The sequence below is a fragment of the Crinia signifera genome, chromosome 1 (assembly GCF_055691185.1).
Source record: "Crinia signifera chromosome 1, ASM5569118v1, whole genome shotgun sequence".
Classification (NCBI taxonomy): domain Eukaryota; kingdom Metazoa; phylum Chordata; class Amphibia; order Anura; family Myobatrachidae; genus Crinia; species Crinia signifera.
The window spans coordinates 216,230,288-216,251,662 of NC_139217.1; the positions used below are offsets into that span (position 1 = coordinate 216,230,288).

The 21,375-nt window shown below is 43.9% G+C and overlaps 1 protein-coding gene across 4 annotated transcripts in view; it reads left to right on the top strand.

Annotated features, from left to right (window-relative positions):
* Nucleotides 1-21,375, top strand: part of LOC146068787 (protein unc-13 homolog A-like) — an 802,795-nt gene that overhangs the window by 22,822 nt on the left and 758,598 nt on the right. For 3 of the 4 annotated variants that reach the window (XM_083179260.1, XM_083179256.1, XM_083179257.1), the window contains exons 3-5: nt 86-145; nt 17,946-18,065; nt 20,093-20,149. In XM_083179260.1, coding sequence (XP_083035386.1) covers nt 86-145; nt 17,946-18,065; nt 20,093-20,149 — 237 coding nt within the window. The remainder of the gene's footprint in view (nt 1-85; nt 146-17,945; nt 18,066-20,092; nt 20,150-21,375) is intronic. The other variant, XM_083179258.1, reaches the window with a different exon arrangement.

A 21,375-nucleotide genomic window follows, 5' to 3' on the forward strand; every position in this document is an offset into this window, starting at 1 on the left:
TTTAAATTCAGTTTTCTGCTAATTTTGTGAAAGCAAAGGAATCAACAGTTAGGGATGATATTTTTATTTTTATTTCTTTCATTAGCAAGTGGGAAAAAGGCAACTTCCAAAAGACGACACATTCAAGCTGCTGGTGGTGTTGATGGTGAGTGCTAGAAAAGCAAAAATCAGACCATAGTATACAATTCTGCAATATTGTCATGTAATAGTTCACATATAACTCTGTCACAATCTCTGGATTCCTTCTGTAAGATGTAGATAAGTTCAAACTGCACAGCGTAGCAGCACTACAGCACAATTCTGAATAATTGCACAAAAAGAATATTGAGACCATATAGCCCAAAGAGAATCATTGGCTGCTCCTATCACTTTCACTGCTATCAGCTAAACTACCACCCCACCAACCACAGCTCTCAATACTCCCCTCATGGCCATTATTCTGTCAGGTGGTTGTTGACTGAAAATTATTATTATTTTTTTTGTGAATATTACATTTTGTTCTGCAAATTGTATCTGCTTTCAATTTTTTTTAAGTAACCAACGAATGTGAGTGAATATATTTTTGTAGACATTTGGGATTATTAAAATATGGGTTTATATAAAAATATTGTTCTGAGTACTGGCATATTATCCTTTCACAAACTTCATAACCCCTTTGCGTATTCACGACATCCCGAGATGGTGATGTAAAATATGTGTCATTGCTGTATTCCTCTATGGCCCCAAGGTCCGAACTTTCATGTCTAAGGGCGATGTTGTGTAGCATACAGTATACAGATAATTATGTCACCAACTTCCTCTGGGGTACATAGAAGAATTGCACTAATGTATCCAATATCCAGACAGCGGAACCTGCTCTTCAATAGCTGGAGCAGGTTAGTGAACCTATGCTCTGGCAGTGTCTATCTGCCAGAGACTACCTTTTATAGGAAGCACAAGGAACTCTACTCTCACATGGGCCTCAATCAGTGAGATCTGAGCATGTCTCACTCAGGTGCTGTAATCAATCAGCAATTCTCAGGTTAAGGTTCGTAAACACGGAGCAGTATGATCGCTAGCAATATATTGCGCAGCAATCATATTGCTCAGTGTCCCGTTTTCATCAGCGACCAGAGATGGTTTCTGGCCGCTGATGAAAAAACACACTGACGGTAGAAGAGGCAGGGGAAGTCTCTGGTCAGAGGAGCATGCTACTCCGACCAGCGACCATTAGGGGGCTGAAAATGGGAACTCGCCCCCAGCGATTTATCGCCGGTGCACACTCCAATCGCTGGTAATATTGCCAGCGATAAATGACCTTGTGTACACAGCTTTACACATAACTGGCTGGCAGTATGGAGCAGAGTTGAACTAATGGGAGAGATCACAAATCTGACAATCAATCTGTAGATGTATGGCCACCTTTAGTATACCTGAACCATCTCCAAATCCTCAGACCATGAGAGAAACCGTGGATCATGTTTTTTTTACGAGCTGAATGTTCTGACTTATAGCTGGAGAGGTTCAGAGCTAACTGATGTATCGTGGTCTGGCTCATATTGAGGAGGTTCGGAGAGCAGTTTAAAAATATCATGGACTTGCTGAAGGCAACTAGGCAGAAACCCAGTTTATGAAGGAGACTTGGGATAATAAGCACATATTCAGTACAGTTTTTGAGGTGTGGCTTGTTCTGAACAGACTGTTCATTGTTTCAAAATGCTTGAGTGACTTACCACTATGGTAGTAAGAAGTATATCTGTTATATTAACATGATAAAGGTATATTGCAAAATTGGAATTGATAGTTTCTATTTGATGCTTGCTGATAGAGTAACCTGGTAGTGAATCACCACCTAACCAGCTCAGTGGCGGTATAGAGGGTCCATAACAGGAGTAATTGGAGTTGGTGCGGTTTTCCTTGAAAACATAGTTTAGATGGAATCCAGGCTGTACCTCTATGTGATGCACACTATTTTTTCCTCCGTGGATGTGCCACATATACCAGTGTAACAACCACTGGACCCTTCGCAGCTGTCTACAACTGCAGACACATTCACAGCATCAATGCCTATCGGGCAGACATTGAACTCCTGAGTATTAGCCTACAGTCACACAGAATAGTTACCACAACTGATCTGAGTTCTGTGTATGGGCTAGCAGTCAGTTGATAACACACATCCCCAAAACAGTCACGAAACGACTCTTGTTTTTGCCTGCCACTCCATATTTCCTTGACTAAAGGGTATTGACAGATACTGCAACATTGATCCCAACAGTGGACATTCATCATCTCATTTGCCCTGCAATGTTCTATGGTCGTGTCATTTGTGATGAAGAAGGTACTGGCAATCTTCCACTTACTGATCTTTAGAAATGGCTTTATATAGTACTGGTTGAGGTGTTCAGCGATGCTCAGGTTTGGTTGGGCAATTAACATTACCTCAACTTTTTCCTCTTGTTTTAAGCTTAACAGCTCTTCTAACAGATCCAGGAGGTGGCTGCCTAGTGTAATTTTTGTTGATAGGGGTTTTGCTTGTAGTCATTATCCCCAGTCTTTGTCTGAGCAGCAATCCTTTTTTTAATGTTTTCTTTGGGTGCAATGCCCTTGCCTTTTTTCTGTATCTATAACTTTCTGAATAAAATTCTTAAGCACTTACGTAGTTAGGCATTCTAAACCTTTTATCAGCAGTCTGTGACATTTGTGTTGAAACCTACTGTAGAAGGCCCAGAACATGCTCCCCAGGTCAAAGCTCTGCCCGGCTTACACCAACGTAACATCGTTCAGAGGTCCTGGTCACTCCAATAGACCATTTGCCATCCTTCTCTGATGTTCTCATCCAAATCCATCCAGCGGAAGGCCCTGATATGCTCCTCATGCCCATGGTGTGCTGCCTGGCATACACCTCTCGGTGGTCGGCTCCCGGATCTGACCACATTTTTTCTCTTAAACCCCATTTTTCGTTCATGCCAATGGTGGTCACTGTGTTCAGCTTGGCACTCCTGTAGATGGACAGCTTCCGTGGGTGCCCCATGGCATGTATGTATAGGGAATGTTCGCAAAGGCAATCAGTGGCACTCCACAAGTTAAATAGTGATTAATTATAAGGTGTCCGACGTTTTGGGGATTGGATACCCCTTCTTCAAGGTGTACAAAAGAAAACTGTCATACTAAACAGCGTCCCAGCCTCGCTCAGTGCGTCTTCCGTTTCGGGCGGGTATCCGTGGGCTGAGACGCACGTCACCGCCGGGACTCCTGGTCATAGTTGACATGTAACCATGGAGACCGTCCGGCTAGATAGCTCCCGGGCTGCTGATGTTTCTGCAAACATAAAGTGCAATGATTGCCATATATATATATAATAAAAACAAATTAAAAGTGATAATAAGATGCTATGGATCTTAGTCCTAAAGGTGCCCATACACTTGCCGAATCCAGCATGCATTTTGTGCTAAAATAGCATTGCATCGCATGCCATGTGCATGCAATGCGATGCGATAAAAAGACAGTACAAAAAGTATGTGCATCACATGGTACCGAGAAGTAAAACAATTACTGAACTCTGCGTGAATAATGCAAAATCTTTGCCTTTGCGAACTTTCCATTTCCAGTTGTAAGTTGGCTCCCTTGTTGAACCTTCAGTGATTGGTTCTATAATAGCCTTTACTTGATTCCAAAGTAAATCAGAATAAATCAAAGTAAAGTCCAAAATTTATAAACATTTATTAAAAAGTCTCTTATTCCACTTCGTATTGGTGGTTTTCCAGACGATAAAAAACTTCGGTACTTGTTTCCTAGCACGGCCACAATCGGTGTCGGTCGCGGCTCTTATTTAGTGCACTGTAAGGGCCGCGATCAACCCCGACGGACGAGATGCTCTTGATTTCCGAAATCGCGGGTATTGTATACCATGCTTCAATTACCGCGACACGACCGACGCGATAATTGAAGAATTGACCGAAATCGGCTGGATTACCAGCTATCGGTCCCATCGGGAGCACTGAATGGCAGTATTCAATGCCCCCGACGCGATCAACGCGATAATTGAAGAATTTACCGATATCGGCGGCATTACAAACTATCGGTCCCATCGGGAGCACTGAATGTCATTATTCAATGCCCCCGACGCGAGCGACGCGATTTCTTTATTGCAAGCACCCATTTCATGTTTTGACATGGCTGCTTCCAATTGTACCCCACAGTTACAGATTTACAGTTTGTACCCTATTTTTAACCACACATGAAATAATAAATCACACGACACATGACAATAGATTTAACGGGTTTTATTTCCAAATTTTTTTTTTTTAACGTTTATTTATTTATTTATTTTGAGCAATAATTTGCCTATTTTTTTTTCAATAAATACAAAGAACATGTTTTTTTTTTTTTTTAAACTTTTTTAAACACTTTTTTTTTTACAGCAATAATTTGCAGTTTTATATTTTTTAAATACAACATACATTTTTTTTTTTTTTTTTTGGGTAAGAACTTTTTTTTTAAAAAAAATTTTTTTGCAATAATTTGCATCTTTTTTTTTTCTTCTTTTTTTAACTTTTTTTTTAATTTTTTTTTTTTTTAAACAAAAATTACAGCTACAACATAAAATGCAGAAGAAGTTGATCGATCAGTACAAAGAGAATAGATGCCTGGCTATCACAACCAGGCAAATTGAAATGAGGCATGGGAAGATATAGAAAACTGTGCCCACTAATGCAAACAATCACATGAATCCGGAAGAAAATACAAATATGCAGAACAGTGGTTAGTAAAGGAGCAAAACAAGTACAGCCATCGCAAACTTCAGGAAGACCGCACTGCAACGTTCACCAACCAAAATTGCAGTACATGACTAAAAACTGTTCATTATAGAGAACTCAGAAAGGAAGAGAAACAAGAACATTGCTGCCAAATTATAAATTAAAAGTCAAATTAGCCGAATTAATAATTGAAATAACGCTCTTCGTCTGGGGTGGGGGTCTGCACACTTCTCAAAGCAGAGAAAACAGTCCCAGACAAAGACGAGGGATCACTGGGAGGTGGCATAGGGGGTCCCGGCGCGTAGTAAGGGGCAGGCGGAGGAGCAACCGGCGCACTGAACATGGGGGGGTGATGTGGGTGTGGGCATGGTGGCTCTGTGTGCGCAGTGCGGCATGACGTTACGTTGCAGTCAGCACACAGTTCATCCTCGGCTGCCCGCAACATAAGGCCATACAGCACACGCTTAAAGTGGTGCTGTGTTGGACGCTGCCACTTTCGCATTTCTGCGCACAAATGATTTGTAAACATTTTGCAATCATCGGGGGGATTACTTAGTGCTTCCTCCTTGTAGGGGCAGCAGTGTTCTTGGCCGGTAGCAGCAGGTCTTGTCGGCTGTCTCCTCCTACGCCTCCTGGGGGGAGCTGATGACGTGCTCGCCACCACAGGAGCCGCCACCTCCGACACCGACTCAGCCTGCTGCGTTGACTCAGAGGGAACTACCTAAAATGAAAAAAAAAAAAAAAGTTAAAACATTGCATTTCACTTCCATTTATATGCTGAACATGTTTGAACTAGATACTTACTACGTCCGCACTCTCCTGTGCACTGGATGAAGAGCTTTCATCCGTAGTAGCTCCCTCTGTTTCTCTCCTTCCTTGATCCTCCACAATAAACAGCATACGGTCATAGTACCACAACTTTGGCTGGTACACATCTGCAGGGTCAGTTCCTGAAGCTCGCGACTGCTGGACCCGATTATGCTCCTTCACCAGCACTGTCCGCATATTAGTAAATTTCTTCCGGACCCACGTGACGTCTGCATTAGGGACACGTCTCCTAGCATAGGCCGAGATCTTCCCAAAGGCCTCATTCCTCTTTGCCTGGTTGTGAAAATCAATATGATCTTGTCGCCACAGACATCTATTCTCTTTGTAGAGATCGATCAACTTCTTCATGAGCTGGCGGTCGACGTTACGATCCATTCTGTAAAGAAATATTCCAAAATGAAGTTTACCCCATAAAAATTAACGCACTCCACTGTTATTCATTAATACGCTACAAAAAAGCGACTAATATTTACCTCAGTCGGTAGCAGGTGATAAAAGAAATGAACAGAATAAATAAAGGCCTTTCAGGCACAATAAATCTCAATCAAACTGAAATAGAATCCGAGAAAAAAAACAAGGCTTTAATCTGAGATACTCATAGCATATGATATAATAAATGCAATTTACACCACATTTGACAACAGAAGTACTGATATATTTGTGTCCCTCCACTATCCACAACATCCCGAAGCGTGGCGAGCGGCGGCGGTACGCGTCCTCCGACCTTTTCATACCCCCACTATCCACGTCGGCGTGGAGTTGAGAATAAATTAGTGTGGCGAGCGCAGTGAGCCACCGAGCCCGAAGCGTGGCGAGCGCACGCTGATACCTTCACAGATCCCTGCGTACCCTCGCGGGCCTCACAGGTGTCCACGCCCGCTCGTGGGCTTCACAGGTATCAGCGTCCCCTCGCGGGGCTCGCTGTGCTCGCCACGCTTCGGGCTCGGTGGCTCGCTGCGCTCGCCACACTAATTTATTCTCAACTCCACGCCAACTTGGATAGTGGGGGTATGAAAAGGTCGGAGGACGCGTACCGCCGCCCCTCGCCACACTTCAGGATGGCGTGAGATGGCTGCTGTCATGGGACACAAACAATACAAACTATACCCCAGCATTTGAACCCACCCCCCCTTCCCCTCCAATAAAAAGTAAAAAAAAAAAAACATTTTACATGCACATTACTACAAAGTGGACACAGCATACTGCCTGCTGCACCATTTCAATAACAAGCACATGACACCTCAAACAGCAATATTTTACATATGTGTACCAAGAAACCATTACAGGCTATGTCACCCTGCATTACTATCACAAACAGCAGAGTATTCTGCATGTATTACAACACACAGTACATCATTTCCAGGCACATGATACCCTCTGCACATAAACCTGTTTTATCCAGATTTTCATTATTAGCATGACCCTAAAGCCATACACTTCATAAACTCCTGCACGTGAACACTTTCTAGCTATTTAGATAAACAGTACCCCTTGAACATAAACATTATCCACTCTATACACCCAATGGTAACCCCCTAATCCACAAAAAATGATATATGAAGCACACATGTGTATATATATATCATTAACCACAGTAAGTCCCCCCCCCCACCCCCTCCCCCCCAAACCCCCACATTCCCCCCAAGCCTGCATATGTTCCTCACAAACCCCAAGGCCCACCTATGCTCAGTAATACTCAAAATCAACTTACTTTTTTCTGCAGGGGCAGGGAGCCAGACACAGCTGCTGCGTTGTAGCTGTAATTACCATCAAAATGGCTGCTGTTGTCCTTCCCCAGAGTGCTTTTGGCGCGTTTCTCCCGGCAGAAAAATCGCGTCGGTCGGGCGGTGATGTTACGCTCACGCCAATGCATAAGACCGACCGACGCGATATTTCTTTGTAGATGTACGGCGTACCTCGTAATGCGGCGAGGTACTTGGAAATTGATCGATCCGACGCGACGGACATGTTAAGAACTGTATTAACACTGTATAGTGCTTATACAATTACATGTCACGTCGGTCGGCAGCATTGAGCTGTAAAGCTCACAGTACATTGCGTCCGATGCGATATGCTTTTAAACATGTCAACATGTGTATCATGTCGACTAAACATGTCAACTTCAAGTTGATCATGTTTAGTATGCTGATAACAGCGGGTATCTGTGTCCAAACCATGGTGAGGCCCACAAGTCCCAGAAGCCTATGCAAATTATTATGTTAGTAACCCACGCACGCTTCTTGGGGCTTGCTGCGCTCACCACGCTTTGGACACAGTGGTCCACTGCACTCACCGCGCTCCAAGAATTATTTGGATAGTGGTGGTGTGACTGCATAGCATTCATCCATCCCAAATCATACAGCTGAGACAAGAAACACAAGTTTTTTAAAACCATTTTTCAAATTTTACTTTTGAAATGAAAAATGCAAAACTGTACAGAATTCATTGAAAATAAAACATATACCAGCAACAGTAATGGGGGTAAAAGGAATGGGGGTAAATTTCAAGAGTCCTTGGGCAATAAAGTCAAGGCATATAATATGCGGGCAAAAGGGTTATCATGTCCAAGGCTCTTCCGCCACATAAACTCTTCTAGGTAGCTTTGAAGCATATGCCTGGCGGTGCCCCTGTGACGTTTATTACGCCACTTGCATGCCCCCCACATACGTTCCACATTTTGGGTGTGAACCCCTGTTGTAGGGTCCACAAAGTTATATCTGTGGTTCACCTGGGCATGCTCATATCCTGCAGCATTGAGCTGGGCCGTACTGTACGCTCTCCAACAATCGGTGTAGACAGTAGACCCAGGCTCCACAAATTGCAGGATAGCTTCCATGAGGGTGTTGGCGTCCCGAGTGGCAACCTTGATGGCAAAACACTGTCCTGTTTCTCTGCATATGCCACCAAAAACCCATTGCTGAGGTAAAACTCGGCCAACATTTGCCTGCCTCTTCACGAACAAGGTCTCATCCACCTCAACGATCTTGCCGGGACCTCCAATCCGGCGCTGCGGCTGCGCCATGAGGTCGAGCAGGCAGGCCTCCCTCATGTACTTATTGTAGAGGACAGCCGTCTTCTTGGAGAGGGACAGATTCTTCTCGCAGTACTCCACACTGGTAAATTCCTGTACCCAGGAAAATATAAAGCGGACCAGTGTCAGGAATGGCATACGGCAGCCAGGGAAGAACAGTCCTGCTCTCAGACTCCTCTTCAAGCGGCAGTCCCTTACATTACAGCGCCACATGGTCTCCTTCAGATTCAGCAGCATCGGATGACCATTGGCGCACGTAGCCTCTGATGGCAGCAGATGATGGCGCTGCAGAAACGCCACTGCCTCCTCCTCACTTGTAGGTAGTGAGAACATATTCACCTCAGCCATCTCAGAGGTCACGGAATCACCCACAGAGCACTCCACAGCACACCAATCCACAGCTCAGGACTAAGGATCAGCACGGCTCAGGGTCAGGATCAGCAGAAATCAATCGCAGAATAATCAGGATCAGCAATAATCCACAGGATCAGCAACAATCCGCAGCACAAGGCTCAGGATCAGCAGCAAATAGTATTCAAAGCACAGGATCAATCAGGGAGATATCACCAGCAAAGGATCAATCAGCCAAAAAATCACCAGCAACTGAATACACGTCTCACTCCTACCGAGACAAACAAACAAAGCCAGTAGGGAAAAATAAAACAGAAGGGGCTGTCAAAGTAAGGGGCCGGATTATCATAATAAATATTGACATTGATGCTGTAACTGAGCAGATCACAGAGGGCAGATTTAATATTGACATAGAAACACACATTATAACACATTAAAACATATGGTACTAGGGAGATTTTATAGGGGGTTGGACTAGAAAGATTAATTCGGCCTATTAAAAAATGGCCTGAACAGCGGGAAAATCGTAGGACCAATAGGCCAGATTAACATCTTGTGCATCATGAGCATCGGGGGGTTTTGCTTAAACATGCGACGCGACCGACGCGATTGAAGGCAAAGATCGGGAGGAAAGAAGTACATTGGTAGTATCGCGTCGGTCGGGGGTACATACTTAAAAGGAACCCGACGCAATTAACAAGATGACGATGTGAATACCGACGCCAAAAAATACATCGGGAGTAAAAAACTACATCGGGGGTATCTTAAGGGTCGGGATCATCGTAACCTTACAAAAAAGACACCGATGCGACGCGATGGTCAAGACTAACAAGATACAGATCGGTGTGGCCGTGCTAGGAAACAAGTACCAAAACTTCAATAGTGTATTTCAAATTAGCAAACAAACGTTCCCAACGCATTTCGTCCTATCAAGGACTTCATCAGGGGTTTTCTACAAACATAAGAATATAAACTTTAAAATTACATATTCACAATTCATACATTTTTAATTTTACCAATAATAAAACAATCCAAGGACTTTACAATTATGATTATAACACTGATTGGCTTAGTCATCTGGGTAAATCAACTTTTTAATTGGTAAAAAGTTAACAAGTACACAGAAGAACAGGTGAAGGAAAGAACAATTCCTACGGAGGTTGATGGAGGACTGTTTTAACAATTCAGGTAACATACCAAATGACTTTGAAACAATTCCCACAACACTTTCAAATGGGGTGAGTCTCCAACTAGACGTTTAATAACAATAGATCCTTTATAAGCTCTGCTGCACCTGGTGGAGATAATGTACTGTTTTTAGGACATGGCAACTTAATGGACTCAACCTATTGGTCTAAATTTCTTGAGTAGTTAGTTGCTCATTGGGAGTCTAATCTCCCTTCTATAGAGGTACACAATTCTATTGATTCAGGTTTTCCAAATTAGGAACACTTACAGTCTTATTCTAGAAATTTCTGTTAATATCTGTACTGGTGCTAGGGTCTTCTCTTTTCTGCCACAGATTTTATCTGCATATAATCAAGGGGACAGGTGTGGACATATAGACACATTCGTATTACTATAGACCTATGCATGTAATGGACACCTCTTAAGGAGGCCTTATTTGATCTTACTGATGCGTAATTACCTTTGTGGGCTTGCGAGTTCTATTACAAAACTCCAGAAGGATATATATAACTTTTCAGTATTGGAAAGGTGGAGCTATTCCAGTAATTTGACACCTGTCCACACAAGTAAGTATCTGATTTTAGCCGGGAGTACAGCTACTATAATCACATAACATCGATAAAAATTGGTACACCTACAATTAGATGGTTAAATATAGATATGCTCTATACATCATCATGGACTATTCATGGTGTGCCTCTCTCTGTCTGATGTACAGTCTCTTTATATGCCAACCTATTAAATGAGATAATGGTCTCCAACTGAATGTATTTTGGCTTGATGATAGATTATTTAGGTTACAATGTATATGTTACTCTTAACAAGGGGGTTCAAATATTGTAATCATTGGTATGATGTTATAGTGCTATCAATCATAAGGTTTTCCTTATTCAATAGAGTTCATTGACATAAGTATACGATGCATCTTAAGGGAGTATCTCCCTTAATTATTCCCATGAATTAGGGAGGTCCGAGAGGGCATACATACCGATCTGCACTCAAGAACAGGTATAACTGGTACAAAGTTGAGTTTAGTTCCAAACCGGTTTTCACTGTCTGATGGAAAAATATATATATATTCTTAGATTACTTGGTATGAATTATAAAATACTACCAGCGAATTATCCACAAATTTAGGCTCATTGATAGATATAAGTTCCTTACTTTAAACTTTTTATTATATAATATATATATATATATGAGACGACTGGAGACAGAGGCGGCACTCAGCGGACTTGGTGATAGAAAACTTTATGTAGAAAATGGAAACTCCAACGTTTTGGAGCAAATGTGCTCCTTTTTCAAGGTGTACAAATTTAAAAGTATACCCCACCGCCAGTGTAATGAGGTCCCATGTTTGGGGCCGGAGCCGGCGTCTGACGTAGCTTCCGGCTGAGCACGCTGTACAGGCGTGCGGCCGCATCTTGTGTTGCTAGGATACCGTAGTTGCGGTCGGGTAAATGTGACACTGAATGCGTCTCTGTTGCCCGGTTACCGCTGTCAGGTGCCTCTCCGTTCCCGTGGACGGGACCTTACTGTGATTACAAAAAGACACATTGTAATGGTGCTGTTATACGAAGCCTGCGTATATCTGCCAGGCTATAAATATTGCTGTGACATAAGTGAAATAATAAACATTGAAAATATAAAAAATATTAAAATCAGTTGTATGGACTACCATAAGTGGACAATTATATTAGTGTTCCCGCTAGGCTTATTTTGCAGGGCGCTGCGCCCTGCCCCTTTAAAACCCTACGATATCCGCCCTGCCCTTTTTTGGCCGCCCTGCGCCCTGCAGTTAATAAGTTAGAAGCAGCCCTGCACAGATAATACCCACTGCTGAAATAACTGTCCCTCCCCGGCCGTTGCCGGGCGGCGCTTCCAGTCTCCCCCTGCTTCCGCACTGTGTAAGCCCCTCAGCAGTGGCGTCACTAGGGGGGCTGCGTGACACCAAAAATAGCCGCAGCAAGCCCTTCTGTGTCCGCTGACGCCCGCCTGCCGTACACGGAGAAGTTTGCACAGCCCTCTCTGATGCCCGCACACCCCCCTCCACCCGTGGATGTCCATACCCACACTCGCAGTCCGCCGCCGCGCATTCTCCCACTGCCGTCAGCACACACCTCCCTCCGCCATCCGCACTCAGCCTCCGGTAGCCTTCACCACATTGAAGAGAAGGCTGGGGAGGAAAAACAAGGACCTTGGTCCCTGCGCCGGGAAGAGGAACCCTGCTGGCGGTGGGAGAGGGAGATTTATCACTGTGGAGTGGAAGCCTGCGCTGCTGCCAACGCGAAGCCCTATGCTGATGTGGGCAGAACAAGGTAGACTACACATTCAAAGTGTCACTATGCTTTAAAACCCCTGCTCAACCTTCTGCCCCCCCTCCTATCGCCATGTGTGCCCCTACCCACATGTTCCTCTGTTCCTGCCTGTGTGTTCCTGTATCCCTGCCCATAATTTCCTCTGTCCCTGCCCATCTAATCCCATATCTGTGTGTGCCCCTGCCCATATGTGCCTGTCTCTCCCCATGTGTGCCTCTCCCCCTGCCCATCTGTGGCCCTGTGTGCCCATTCATGCCTCTCTCCCTGTGCCCCCGAATTTTGGCTCAATATTTGGGAGTGTATGTAACTTTGGCTCAACCGTGTGGCAAAACATCAATTTTTTTCATAATCTGGGTGGCATGACATGAATTTTTGCTTAATCCTGGTGGCATGACATGAATTTTTGCTTAATCCTGGTGGCATGACATGAATTTTTGCTTAATCCTGGTGGCTTGATGTGAAATTTGGTTCAATCTTGGTGGCATGATGTAAATGTTGACTCAATATATGTTGCATAACGTGAATTTTTGCTCTTTCAGTGTGGCATAATGTCAATTTTGGTTCAGTCTTGGTGGCATGATGTGAATTTTTGCTCAGTCCAGGTACCAGGATATGAATTTTGGCTCAGTCCAGGTACCAAGAAGGGGATTTTTGCTCAGTCCGGGTACCAAGAAGGGGATTTTTGCCTCAGTCTGGGTATCCTTTTTTACGAGGCGATGGGAGATCCCTCGTATCGCACATCGCAACGTACAAAAAGTGTGCTGCACGTACTTTTTGAACTAGATTGCACGCTGCTTTAGCACATCGCATACATTTTTAACTAGATGCGATGTGATCTAGCACATCGCTCCATGTATGGGCACCTTAACATGAATTTTGTCTGATTCCATGTGGCATAATGTTTATGGGGCAAGTATAAGGGGGTCTACTATTGTATAAGGGGGTCTACTATTGTGTTGCATAATGTACATAAGAGGTATATGGCATGGCACACTACACCCAAGGAAACGTCCCATTTTAGGTGGCCACGCCCCCTTCTTCTGGAGTGAGCGCACATAATCCCAGCCTTCACTTTTCCGTACCCCCACTTTAAAATTTCCACTTTGACCACTGTGTGTATATGTGTGTGTGTGTGTGTGTATATATATATATATATATATATATATATATATATATATATTCGCATAATTTTGCCCTTTAAAATTAAAGTGTGCCTTCCTGACTGAAAAATGTGCCCTCACGATTGAAAAATGTGCCCTCCCCGTGGTCAGCACCCTGCCCTAAAAAATTTCTAGAGTGAACACTATATATGTATGCAATCTATAAGTAGATTTCAATTGCCCTAGGGGCGGAATGTCTCTCCGGAACAGGGGACTATTCCTAATGAACGGACTATATAGAAGGGAGCTGGGCTGGACTGGACAAGGAGAAATGGGGATTCGTGGGTCAAGATGGAGGACAGCTGTTGTGTACACAAACCCCTTTTACAGCACGTAAACGTGCATCTGTCTCTGATAGGGACTGGGCTGGGGAAAACGGAACATGGTGGAGTATATCTGGATAAGGGTCTGACCTGACCCGCTTTCGGGCTCTTCTGCCCGTGCGCTTAGCTATGTTATTTGAATACTCCAAAGGACAATCTGTCGTTGAGGCCCTTGGGCTTGCAGCAGTCCAGTAAATGGATCCATTTGGACTCGTAGCGCAGGAGTGCGCCTTCTCTGTCTCCTCCTCTGCTAGAAGCTGGAACGTGATCTATCACTATGAACTTCAGGTCATTCAAGGTGTGTTTTGACTCGGAGAAGTGGCGTGCCACCGGTTGGTCTGATGTTTTAGATTGAAGGGCGTTCTTGATCGCGGAACGATGCAGTGCCATGCGTTCCCTTACCGTTCTCACCGTCTTGCCCACATATTGCAAGTGGCACGGGCATGTTATAAGATATACGATGAATGAGGATCTACAATGTAGCACATGCCTGATGGAGAAGGTCTTACTGTCATCCTTGTTCGAGAACGTGCTCCCAACTGTCATGTTTTCACATGTCGTGCATTTTATGCATCGATAACACCCTGGTTGGCGGGACATGAAGTTTCGTGGTGCCTCAGTTTTGTTAAAGTTGGAGATGTCCGAATGGACCAAGTGGTCTTTTAGGTTTTTTCCTCTGCTGTAACAGACCATCGGCTGCATGTTCTTGTAACAGGGGAGATCTTTGTCCGTGGCTATGATTGGCCAGATGGCTCTGTGACTGGGCTGCTGGTGTTATACCTGGAGACCCATGGGATGACTGCCTTTTTTGCTTTAACCTTGTGTGTCATCAGTTCTTCCCTGGGAATCTGCAGCACTTCTTGCTTTTGTTCCTCCAGATCTCTGGGGTTATACCCCCTGGCTACAAACTTGTCCACCATGCGGTCTGATTCAGCTGGAAGCAGTGATGATTCGCTTGTTATCCTAGCTGCCCAGATCATTTGTGATCTCGGGAGGCCTCTAATGAGGGACCTCGGGTGGTGGTTGTTGGCCTTAAGCAGGGTGTTCTTATCTGTGGGTTTGTTGAAGATGGTGGTACCTAGCTTCCCATTGCTGATGGTGATTTGCACATCCAATTAATTGATTGTATGGGTGGAAACTGATGTGTAATTCTGATGGGCGATTCTCTGGCGTTGATCGAGTTGAGCAGAGACATAAGTGACTCCTCTCCCCCCGTCCACAGGAAGAAGAGGTCGTCAATGTACCGCGTGTACAATAAGATGTTCGCCGCTGTGAAAGAACTCTCCAAGACGAAGCTTTCTGGAGAACCGATGCAATTCGATCTTCCAATTAAGTTCATTGTGGCTGGTTGTGGGCACGAAGGACAACCCTTTTTCCAGGACGATGGATTCTGTGTCCGTTAAGTGCCTCTGGGATAAATTGTATACTAGGGAACTTGTGGGGGATTCCTTTTTGTGAATCCTCTGGTTCTGGCCTCCCCTACGGGTGGCCGACATGCGTTTTTTGACTTTTTGGATTGTGCATTGGAGTTCCCCAAAGGGTTGTCCCTCATCATGGCCGCTCCTTCTGAATCCAGGTTAGCTGGATCTGTGTCACTGTTGGAAGATACGTGTGTTCCCACTCGTGCCTCCCTGCGCCTCCGCCACCCTTGTGCTGGTTTGGAGCGATGTGGGCGTTGCCTTCTACCCCCCATTCAGCCATCGGTATACTTGATTATGTTCATAATCTTCTTTTACCGTTTGTAGTTTATTGCGTTTAAACTTAATTAAGTCGTTGCGGTAGCCGTCAAATTGTTGTTTTAATTTAGTCAGCCAGTCTTGGGAGGTATCGGAAGACAGAGAATCGAGATGTTCCGCCTCGTACTGTGTGATGCTGTCTCTGGTTTTATTGAGTTCTTTCCCAGACTCCTCTATCACGAGTACTAGCAGGTCCAGGCTGCACTTGTTTAAGATGCTTGTCCATTTCCTGCAAAAGTCTTGGCTGTGCCGCCCTATGGTGGGCACGTTCCTTACCCGGAAGCCCCTCGGTATGAGGCGCTCCCGATAGTACTCGGACAGGGATACCCCGTGTAGGAGAAAATCAATCTCCCTGCGCTTGAGTTTATATAATTGTTTGTAGATGTCCTTGGGGCCCAGGTGCCCTTCCATTAACGATATATTGTCCTTGAAAAGCACTCTCTCCACCTCTTCGTCTGTGTAGGTGAAGGTGCTGCCTCTCTGTAGTTGCATGGAGCTACATCCTGGTTGATCCTCTGGTGTGCTGGATGGGATCCCGGGGGTGTCCGTTCTGGTGCAGTGCTGCATTGTAACTGCAATGGTGTCCAGTTGGTGGTAAAATGAAATGTGCTTTTGTGTGTTGCAAAGAGCACTTCCTTGAAGGGTAGAAAGATAGTACAACGTATTTGTAGGTGCCCTGGCTCAGGTGGGGCTGGATGCAGTCCCAAATGGATAGGTATCCTAGCAACACAAGATGCGGCCGCGCGCCTGTACAGCGCGCTCAGCCGGAAGCTACGTCAGACGCCGGCTCCGGCCCCGAACACGGGACCTCATTACACTGGCGGTGGGGTATTTAAGGTAAGAGTTTTTCACTTTTAAATTTGTACACCTTGAAAAAGGAGCACATTTGCTCCGAAACGTTGGAGTTTCCATTTTCTACATATAAATATATTTAATTTGCACCTCCACTTTAGTAATATTAATTACCACATAGATAAGAGCACAATATTATTAATAGTAGTCTAATCTAAATTGGAAAGTTATAGCACACTAGAAAGTATAAGGAGTAGTATAGAAAGGAAGTAGGAACTCAGAAAAAGGTTCCCAGACACTTTTCAGACGTCCATAGTAATTAGAAACACCGGTTTAACGTTTCGTGAAGCACCAGCTGGAGTGTAACGGAGGCTGGGTGCTTTGATGTAGGGCTGTTACATGAACGACAAGGGAGTGAAGCAACCTTTTTTAATAAAGATACTGCGGTACAGGATATGAATGATGGCAAAATGATTAACTGTAGATTTTGATAAATAGGGAAAAGTCAACAACATACAATACTTATTGAAGAGCGTTGAAGATGATTGGATGAAGGATTGGATGATTGGTTGAAGGATTGGATAATTGGTAATTGGATGATTGGTTGAAGGATTGGATAATTGGATCAAGGATTGGATGATTGGGGGTGCATTTAACTTTTTATCTGGAACACATCATGCTGAATTGCAAGGGGAGCAAACTACAGTTCGATGTTTTTCTGTGCATGGTACTTACTGTCTGCGTTTGCATGTAGAAAACAAATGGTTTACAGTTTTATCATTACACTGAAATTTAGATTTCAGCATGGACACACACCACCCAAAATCTGTCTCTGCACATGTTACATTCCCCCAACTGCAGTGCACATGGTTTTGCTCAGGTGCTCATTTAGTTGCTGCTTATTTTTTTTTTTTTTATAGTAAATTCTTTTTTTGCTTTTCTTCCAAAAAAGTAACAGGCCCTTAAGTCTGAGTCTAATGTTTCTAGCTGAGCTGCTAGTCTTCCTAGGTTTCCTAGCCACAGTAGAAATAATTGCTAAAGCCACTATACTGTACTTTCAGGTGTGTACCAATGTGATCAGTAATGATCAAATTATTTTACTGTTTTGGATGTTATGAAATTATGTATTAGCCATAATATCTGGGGGATCAATGTATGTATGTATGTATGTATGTATATATATATATATATATATATATATATATATATATATGTGCCCTTGCAGTATGGGTGGTCTGATTAGGCAAGTTAGTTGATTGTGTGCACCCATAGAGGATGTAAAATGACCGCTACCTCTACTACACACCTCTAATAAGGTCCAGTTGTGGGGGAAGGGGGGTTTGGCTTGAACTGACTGATGTTATTCTATTGTTTTGATACCCACTTGTCCCATCAGTATACGTAAAATTAATCTTTTTTCATTAACATTAAAAGCAGTGCCCCCAAAAAAAGAGTTATCTTTTTCTTCCCACAAAATTTAAGGTCCAGTTGTGTCAAGGATGGCCCAGCCTGGGAATAAGGTCTTTGCTGTCATGGATCGTAAAATGGAGATTGCACAAAAAGCTCCTGAGAATTTCAGCAACCTTCATCTGACACCCACAGGTATAGACTGCTAAACATGTAAGCACTGGGCAAAGAAGTTTCATCATAGGCACGTACAGTCAAAAGACAAAATCCTGCCCTTACTGTAGTTTAATTTAACTTTGTCATAGTGCTGCCAAACTGATGATTTCTTTTATATCAAAATAATTGTTGAACTGGTGTATGCATACTACACAGCACTGATACATATTTAACCCCTTCCCTGGTACTCCTGAGAATTTTCTGGGGTTTGCTCCAGTGCGCAACCTGAGATCAGCGTTGCACTCAGCTTCAAGCGGCTGCCCGGCTCCTGTTGCCCGGCCTCCCACCCCCCTGCTGTGTGCGGCGTGATCGTGTAACGTCCTGCCAAACATAGCCAGGCTTCCGGGGGCAGGACCGGGCAGCAGCTATTACACAGATCAGCGCCGGATCAGGGACACAGTGGTGGGGTTTTATTTTAGGGAGCGCTCCCCAGTAAGAACTCGCCCAGTGGGGAGCGCTCCTAATAAAAAAAACACCACTGAAGGGGTTAAAGGAGTAGGCATACTATTGGTGGGATCATTTGTACTCTACATGGTAATTGGCCTCCTACTTTTATATTACACCCTACATGGTAATTGGCCTCCTACTTTTATTTTACAAAAGAAAAGGGAGAAATGTAATAGGGTCTGTTTTTTTTATTACTATTGTTTGCGCTCGCCAAATTACGATGAGAGTTTTGTGCGAGAATCTTCATCATTTAATAGGCATGGAGTTTCAATGTGCTGACCTTACTTGCATGTGACATTTTGTAGGTTTTCTGGTGAGAAAACCTGCGAAAATCTAGCAAATGTCAAAGTGAGTTTCATAATATAAGGTTCTTGCCTAGGTTGGATTGCATATTGATCCAACTTGCAGTTTACCAATAATTGGGAAAGTGCTCAAGCACAGGACCCTTTCTGCAAATGTGTAGGACTGGTCCTGCAATTGCATCCGCTGTAATACGAATACCTCTGCCTTATTGACAGGCAGAAGTGTTCACAGTGTGGGGTGGAGGTGTTCAGCATTTGTTTTCCTGGTGTGGTTAGGCCAAGTACCGCATCTGCAGTACAGTTTTACTTGGTTGAGCAAGGTCCCCTGCAACTGTAAGCTTGAGTAAGGTCAGACTTACTCAGGCTGCAGTAGCAGATGAACTTTTGCAAGAAAGTGGTGTGCACCTCCTCTTGCATTGCATTGTGGCGAGTAGATTAGCATATGTGATCCAACCTGAATGCATGCCAAAACCCTCTGATTTTGGCATCAGTTGTGCACTGATCTCACTCTTTTGTGAAGCTAAAGACAGGTTAGACAGTTTGTTTTGTTGTTGCTGTATAGGAGTAGGAAGCGGATGGAGGGTCAGGGGAGCAGTGAGTAGAATATGTTTTTTGATCCACAAGAGTCTGGAGCATACATGGGGCAATTATAGCCCTTTTTTGAAGCAATCAGTTTAGAAATTAAGCACAGACTGCTTCGTTGTACACCCCATAGTAGTGTCGATTCCTGGGAAACGCCAGCTCAGATCTTGACTACGTGTAGTCAAGACCTAGTCAAATCGCCAGTGTTCTAACCAGAGAACACTGGTTAGCACAGATCGACCATACACACATCGCTGTGTGTTGAATTAGTTTAGAACAGGGTGGGAATGACTATGGTGTATCATTTGGCTGAAGCTGCCAGGCTTTTTCTCCACATGAAAAATCAGCACTTTTCACTGTATGAAGTAGACCCGCCCTATTCAATCCTCGAACCGATTGTTCACCTGGCCGAGAAATCCAGCATTGGCAAAACTGCATGAATAGTCGAATTTGCCGCAAATTCACGTGGTTATGGCAAAGTTTCAGCCGTTTTCGGCCATTTTTGTGGCCGTTTTTCGCTCTTGCCGATTCATGCCGAGCATGACAAATTATACCAGTAGAACTCACATTTGCATATGTTTTACATTTCTTTTAAATTTAGTTTTCTGCTAATTTTGTGAAAGCAAAGGAATCAACAGTTAGGGATGATATTTTTATTTTTATTTCTTTCATTAGCAAGTGGGAAAAAGGCAACTTCCAAAAGACGACACATTGAAGCTGATGAGGATGATGGTGAGTGCTAGAAAAGCAAAAATCAGACCATAGTTTAGCAGGCATATACAATTCTGCAATATTGTCATGTAATAGTTCACATATAACTCTGTCACAATCTCTGGATTCCTTCTGTAAGATGTAGATAAGTTCAAACTGCACAGCGTAGCAGCACTACAGCACAATTCTGAATAATTGCACAAAAAGAATATTGAGACCATATACAGTAGCCCAAAGAGAATCATTGGCTGCTCCTATCACTTTCACTACTATCAGCTAAACTACCACCCCACCAACCACAGCTCTCAACACTCCCCTCATGGCCATTATTCTGTCAGTTGGTTGTTGACTGAAAATTATTATTATTTTTTTTGTGAATATTACATTTTGTTCTGCAAATTGTATCTGCTTTTAATTTTTTTTAAGTAACCAACGAATGTGAGTGAATATATTTTTGTAGACATTTGGGATTATTAAAATATGGGTTTATATAAAAATATTGTTCTGAGTACTGGCATATTATCCTTTCACAAACTTCATAACCCCTTTGCGTATTCACGACATCCCGAGATGGTGATGTAAAATATGTGTCATTGCTGTATTCCTCTATGGCCCCAAGGTCCGAACTTTCATGTCTAAGGGCGATGTTGTGTAGCATACAGTATACAGATAATTATGTCACCAACTTCCTCTGGGGTACATAGAAGAATTGCACTAATGTATCCAATATCCAGACAGCGGAACCTGCTCTTCAATAGCTGGAGCAGGTTAGTGAACCTATGCTCTGGCAGTGTCTATCTGCCAGAGACTACCTTTTATAGGAAGCACAAGGAACTCTACTCTCACATGGGCCTCAATCAGTGAGAGCTGAGCATGTCTCACTCAGGTGCTGTAATCAATCAGCAATTCTCAGGTTAAGGTTCGTAAACACGGAGCAATATGATCGCTAGCAATATATTGCGCAGCAATCATATTGCTCAGTGTCCCGTTTTCATCAGCGACCAGAGATGGTTTCTGGTCGCTGATGAAAAAACACACTGACGGTAGAAGAGGCAGGGGAAGTCTCTGGTCAGAGGAGCATGCTCCTCCGACCAGCGACCATTAGGGGGCTGAAAATGGGAACTCTCCCCCAGCGACGATATTGCCAGCGACCATATCGCCAGCGATAAATGACCTTGTGTACACAGCTTTACACATAACTGGCTGGCAGTATGGAGCAGAGTTGAACTAATGGGAGAGATCACAAA